Below are 6,801 nucleotides of genomic sequence, written 5' to 3'. Positions count from 1 at the left end.
AAACTTTATAAACTTTATTTTGGATGCGATTCGTTGCGATTAATCGTTTGACAGCACTAATATATATACATATATATATATATATATATAGTTTTATAGTGAAATTCATTTAGAGGTACAATTATATATTGAAAATTATATGAATAGAACTATATTTAAAATTATATAAATATAATTGTCTACAAAGGTTAAATTTTTTTATTAATTAGGGCAGATTATATATACTAAATTATATAAATTTGACTGAATATTTAGAATTATAAACTGTAAAAAAACATAATTAAATTAAAACAAAGATTATTGAAGAATTTTTTTTGCAAGAAACTTCAAAATTTACGTCTACTTCAAAATTTCACGTTCAATTCAACTTGTTACATGCCAGTTTTTTATAATTATTTGTGAAATTTACTATAAATTTCTATTAGAAAATCTATTTTTAAATAAATAAATATAGCTGTCTACAAAATTCAAACTTTTCAAATTCAGTCAAGTGTGTCCAACTTTTGATATTGTTTATGTAAATTCTTGATTTGATTAAAGAGAGTACCACTGGATCCTTTGGGGCAGTTTGTGGCTGCAGGGCCACCAAACATGGTGCGGGGCCACCAGATACCATCTTCAAAGGCTTTGGGACAACCATCATAAACCACTAGATAACAAAAAATGGAGTGAGAGTGAGGGAGAAGAAAAATGCAAAACAGATGCCATTAAGTGCCTCTAACAAGGTTTGTTGCTGTCTTAATGATAAGACCTTTTTAGGAACCACAAATGTCCATTATTTCTAAACCTCACAGTCAGTACAGACACTCAAAGCTGACATAAAAGCAGTCTGCTCATGACTGGAGTGTATTACACTTACATTTCATCATACTGCGCTTGCAAATATATTTTTTATATATATTATATATTATTATTTATTCAGTTGTCCAAGATATTGTCAAGCATTCTGTGAGCAGTTTTGAAATTAGGTTAACAACATTTAACTAATATCCTGGCCAGCTGACATCACACATACCCACACATCCCCCGACTGTCACCTCTGCGAAGGGGTTGTCACAACGGTTGCACTGACGACCCACCACACCCATCTTACAGGGGCACTGGCCCGTTACAGGGTCACATGTCCGGGAATGCGCTCCAAGGTGAAAACAATCACACGGGTAGCAAGTGTCTGCACCAAGAGGCCGAAAGTAATTGTCCTGAAAAAGGGAGGATGAGAAAATAATGGAATTTTGTGAGCATGAACCTGAAATTAATATGGAAGCCTGTTTTTTTCTATTGCAATTGCAAGTTTTTATATCACAACTCCTACTTTTTTATAGAATTGTGAGACATAAACTTTATGACTTTATATCTTATTATTCTTAGTTTACATCTTGCAATTCTGACTTTTTTGCTCAGAATTGTAAGTTTACTTCTTGCAATTCTGTTTTTTTCCAAAGCAGAATAAAAAAAAAAAAGGTAATTGCGACCTTTTTTATCTCACAATTCTGACTTTTCTTTTCAGAATTTATAATTAACATCTCGCAATTCTGAGATCTGTAGACTAAATTGTGAGATATAAAATCAGAACAGAGAGAAAATTATTGAGAATAATACTGTATATTATTCTGTGGTGGAAACAAAGTTTTTTTTATTTTTTTATTAATACTATATTCAGCAAGCATGCACTCAATTTGATGCATTTAATCTGTTTAAAAGCGACAGTAAAATATTTATGTTACAAAATATTTGTATTTCAAATAAATGCTTTTGAACTTTCTATTCATCAAAGAATCCTGAAAATAAAATGTATCATGGTTCTCACAAAAATGGTTTTCAATGGTTTTTCAGAGAAATAATTCTTGAGCAACAAATCAGCATATTAGAATGATTTCTGAAGGATCATGTGACACTGGAAACTGGAGTAATGATGCTGAAAATTAAAACATGAAAAAAATCTTACTGACCCCGAACATTTAAACAGTAGTGTGCTTAATGGAATAAAAGCTACTTGGTCCAATTTATGTGAAGTGTGACTGTTGGACAACAACTAGAAGTCTAGAAGTCTGATTTCTTTCGAGAATCTGGAGCATGTGATCACTTGCAGCTTACCTTGCAGCTACACTCTCCGGTGGTTTTATTACAGTCCCTTTTGAAGCCTTTGCTGACATCGCAGTTACAGGGCCCACAGGTCGGGTATCCCCACCAGCCGCGAGCACAAGGTTGGTCCCCTCTGTGTGCGCGCGTACAAACGTCAAAGTAAGAGTGAAAAAAAGAGACATAGAAAAATACAACAGCGCAATAGTGCCTAGCAAAAGACATAGTTTAAATTTCAAACTTCACAGAATGAGACTCAAAACAGCTTCTATTGGGGACTGAGACTGATTGGAAGTTTGAAAAGGGGGGCATTTGCTTTGAAATTGGACATGAAATTCTGCTGTAAAATCAAAGCAGTCGATTCTGACTGCGAGGCAAACACGAAATAGCTTGTGTGAAAGCAATACATCATTCTAAGCTTTGTGATCATTTAAAAGAGAATCTTTTTATGGTAAAAGAAAGGAACAGAAACTAAATCATTTCAAAAATAGACTCTTTTTTCCACTCATGGAAATTCTTTTATCTGTGTTTTCCTAATTTTTGGAACAAGAGTTTAGTTTTTTTTGTTATTGTCATTATTATTTTATTTTATTTACGTAAAATGACAAGAAAAAATCTGTTAAAAAAGATTTTTTTACGTTTAAAAGAAAATTCACTTTTAAAACTTTGATTGTGTTTTTTTAACTTTAGTTTATCTTTAATGGATGAAATACTGGATAATTCCAGCAGTCTGAGAATTATTTTACTTGTTTCATTATAAATAAAAGCCTTACAGTGTGGGCGTCAAAGACATGTGGAATTACCAGAATTAAAGGATCATCGCAACAATACCATCACAAACACTGCCAGCGTCTGCTATCACAGTTTTTGCCACTTACAAAACCTTGGCAGTTCATGAAACAGACCATCAGACAATAAAGCTGTTGTCAGTCAGCGTGTTTCAGCAAGTACCAAGATTTAACTAAAAGTTCAGTGATTTTCTTAATCCTAACCAAATCTAAACATTAAAGGGATAGTTCAACCAAAAATTAATGTTGTGCAATTATTTCCAAACCTCTAAGACTGTGTTTTTTGTATATGCAATGAAAGTCAATGGGGTCCAGTGTTGTTTTAAACCCCATTGACTTTTACTGTATGCACAAAAACATTTGAAACATTCTTAAAAATATCTTTTGTGTTCCAAAGAAGAAAAACTTTTTTTCACTCGAGGGAATGCAAAATGGTACATTTGGTTGCTTAAAAGACTACCAGCACAGCTTTGTTCAATGAGCTGCAAGATTTGAGGCAGCATTCATGTATGAAAAACTATTTGAATGTACATCCCTAAACCTTAGTGTGAGCCGTATGAATGAATGAATCAAAGATACAGAGAGATACTCACTTGTGCTCACAGTATTGGCCATAGTAATTGTGTCCACACTCACAGCTGTAGCCACGTTTGGTGCTGGGTTTACGAACACAGGAGGAAGTGTGTTCACAAGGGTTCAAGAGACACGCATCCATACAGTCCCTGCCGAAATAACCTGGGGAACAGGAAAAGAGAGAAAAAGTGTGCGTGTCAGATTCAGAAAAAAAAGCTTTTGCACCCCACTATATAAATACTCTAAAAGTTTTTGTTCTGTAGAACTATTGGTGTTACCTGGCTCGCAGACACATGTGTGGGATGCCCAGTTGTCTGCGCAGCGGCTGTGAGATGGACACAGGTTGGACTGACACGTATCGGGTATGTTACATCCGTCTTTCGCGCGTATTCGCGTCGCATGCCGTATGTTGATGTTTGCAGTGTTGGTGGAGGTCTCGCCCATTCGCATACCCTGTGAGATGGCCACATGACATACCCATGTGAATAAGACAACACACACCTTTAAACAATGTAAATGTGTGTTTATGTGAGTATACCTGCATGCAGCCAGTAAATCCAGCCTGCACAGTGCTGTCTTTCTTAAGCAGTCCACCGATAAACAAGTTCCTCAGTTTAAGCCCAGGCAGCTCGTTACCGATCTCCACTGTCCTCTAGATAACAAAACAATATAATAAATCAAATCAATATCATAAATATGAGTGTGAAATAAAAAAAGTGTGAAAATATCAAAGAATTGTGTGTATTTAGAGTATATAAAAAGCTTCAGTAGCTATAGTAAGTCTTATTAAGTTGAAAGTAAATTTGTATCTTCCTTTTTCATTTTAATTTTTTTAAAAGTTTGTTATTTTGTTGTGTGATTTTGTCATTATTGTTTTTTTTTAAATATGTCCATATAATTTTTATTTGTTTTTCAGTTTTAGTTCATTTAGAAATGTTATATACTGTAAATAAATACTGAAATCATATACCTGAAACATGCCATAGTCCAAAGACACGAGAGCCATATATTTGATGTCTTTGCCATCTTTTCCACTCTTGAGCTCTACGAGCACATGGTGCCATTCACCGTTATCCACGCATACCTGAGGAAAATCTAAGAGCGCCACTCGCCGGACCCCCAGAAACACCTGGAACCGAAGGTGTCTGTTGTTCACCTGGAAATACAAAATACAAGAGGCTGAGAAAACTAATACAAGTCTCATTTATCTGCTTTATTAAAGCAGGCCTATCATAGAAAACAGGATTAAATGGAGTGGATTACTGAAACACAATACTCACCATAAGACTAATCTTGGAAAAATCTCCAGCACTGGCCTGCAGTAAAACGCCTGTGCTTTTTCGGGTGCGAAACATAAGACCCATGTACCAGGGAATAGCGATGGTGATGTCGGTCTCGCTCCATGACACCAATGCGTGGCCATCGAAATGCAGGGAAGCAGGCATAACTGTAGAAAGAAGAGCATCAGACAATTTAGATGACATCCAGACTTTAGTCTGTTGAATTAAATAAATGCCACTTGATGCTTTGGCATTCCCTCCTGTCCTGAGGCACAGATAATCACTATTATTCACACACAGAGGAATGTTTCCCAGTCAACCAGGAGATTTCTTAATCAGGAATGTGAAATGTTCTTCCACACCAGTGTCTTCAGGGCAAATATTTTACTTTCTCTATATATGCGAGGGCTGAACTTATGGAAATAACAGTAGTATATCTTAGACCCAGCCCTGGGAGTGTGACAGTGATAGCAGTGATATTCATAGTTGGGCCTAGGGGTGGGCGATATGACCAAAATCTTTTATCACGATATGAGTGATTTTATTTCATGGTATCGATATATATCACAATATAGTTATTTTTGCTTTAAATATTGACTTCATGATCAAAATTTTTGATACCATAGAAATGTCAAAATTCTTGTCACCAGAGTCAGTATCACAAAAAAAAAACTAATACTAGCCAAAATTTAAAACTGAGGACAAGTAAACAGTCAGCGATTAAACAAGAATAAGAAACAAATTCCAAGCAATAGAACAAATAAATAAGAAATGCTACATACTGTACACTGTATAAAGTAATCAAATTAATAAAACTGCATATTCTTCACTTTGTAAATTAAGCATATATTTCTTCTTATCAAAGTTACAAAAGTGATTTAGTCAAGAACAGTGAGAGCTTTTCTCTCTTTTGTTGTTTGATTAACATGAATGACAGACAGCAGGAATATATTAGACTGCTGTCACTTTAAGAGCTGCCCGGATCCAATATACTGTTACATATGTTTTCTTTTTCAGCTGTTTGTTTTCACTTAAGACCTAAATTACTGTGTTTACAGTTTACAGGATACTTAAAAAGACATTTGACACATAAAAGTGTATAGGTCTATAAAGCGGCAAAAATAACTCCGTTCAATACTCTCGCGCTCTATGAGCACCGTCTTCACGAGCGTGCGCCTCTTTGACAGCGCTCAGAAACAGTCTCTAAGATAGCACGCGCATATAGCAAAATTAATTCTCTGTCTCTGCTAATTACTTTTCAATGGCTTAAAATCACTTGTTTTTAAACTGCAATGCTTAAAACGCATGCAAACGGTAAGTTTTCATGACCACAACAACATCATATGCACGCGTAATAGAGACAATAGTCCAAAATCTTTATCGGTTGACAAATTTCTACCGGTTAATCGTGTCTACCATTATATTGCGCCCCCACCCCCCAGTTGGGCCTTCTCTTTAGTTTTCCTAAATTAAGATTTTAGACCTTCGGCAGAGAGTAAGACTGTCCTTTTTGGAGTTCATGATCTCAGTATGCTGTAGATGTATGTTAAAGAGTAGCCTAAATGCTCTTCAAAACATCTGCTTTTGTATTTCACTGAATAAAGTAATTTAGTTTCGGGGCAAACATGAGGGATTTAGATCTACTTGCATTGGCAGTATTATGACTTTTATGTTCTTTTGAAGTCTCATAACATGGCATGACTCCTCCATCCAATTGATAAGCAAAAATAATTAGAAAATGCGGGTTCAACCGGGTTTCCCTACAGGAAATTAGGTCAAACTAAGCTCACTGAAAATGATAAGCCAGTTGCAATCCCATTTGCGCTCTTAAATCTTAACTTACTGTTAAAATATACTCTTTGTGATTATAATGCACTTACTCAAACAGGTTTAGAGTGGAAAAAGATTGTGACATATAACCTGTCATTTCCTGTAGATGGATAGAATGAGAAAACGATAGAACGATAGAATGACAGAACGACAGATAGATAGATAGACAGACAGACAGAACAACAGATAGATAGATAGATAGATAGATAGATAAGACAGATAAGATAGATAGATAGATAGATAGATAGATA

General features: G+C 35.1%; 1 protein-coding gene and 1 long non-coding RNA gene across 2 annotated transcripts in view; one reads left to right on the top strand and one right to left on the bottom strand.

The window, feature by feature from the left end:
- The window catches only part of celsr1b (cadherin EGF LAG seven-pass G-type receptor 1b), a 50,886-nt gene that overhangs the window by 10,842 nt on the left and 33,243 nt on the right, over positions 1 to 6,801 (bottom strand). Inside the window, exons 9-16 of the mRNA XM_016569730.1 lie at positions 4,721 to 4,887; positions 4,411 to 4,596; positions 3,979 to 4,092; positions 3,719 to 3,893; positions 3,461 to 3,602; positions 2,095 to 2,215; positions 1,016 to 1,199; positions 548 to 649 (exon numbers count right to left, since the gene is read on the bottom strand). Coding sequence (XP_016425216.1) covers positions 548 to 649; positions 1,016 to 1,199; positions 2,095 to 2,215; positions 3,461 to 3,602; positions 3,719 to 3,893; positions 3,979 to 4,092; positions 4,411 to 4,596; positions 4,721 to 4,887 — 1,191 coding nt within the window. The remainder of the gene's footprint in view (positions 1 to 547; positions 650 to 1,015; positions 1,200 to 2,094; positions 2,216 to 3,460; positions 3,603 to 3,718; positions 3,894 to 3,978; positions 4,093 to 4,410; positions 4,597 to 4,720; positions 4,888 to 6,801) is intronic.
- LOC107753563 (uncharacterized) overlaps positions 1 to 6,801 on the top strand; it is a 21,278-nt gene that overhangs the window by 6,390 nt on the left and 8,087 nt on the right. The gene's annotated exons all lie outside the window — the stretch shown is intronic.

This window comes from Sinocyclocheilus rhinocerous, unplaced genomic scaffold, assembly GCF_001515625.1.
Source record: "Sinocyclocheilus rhinocerous isolate Xijiao unplaced genomic scaffold, SAMN03320098_v1.1 scaffold200, whole genome shotgun sequence".
Taxonomy (NCBI): Eukaryota; Metazoa; Chordata; class Actinopteri; order Cypriniformes; family Cyprinidae; genus Sinocyclocheilus; species Sinocyclocheilus rhinocerous.
The sequence above is the reverse complement of the archived record's forward strand: the minus strand, read 5'-3'. Positions and strand labels throughout refer to the sequence as shown.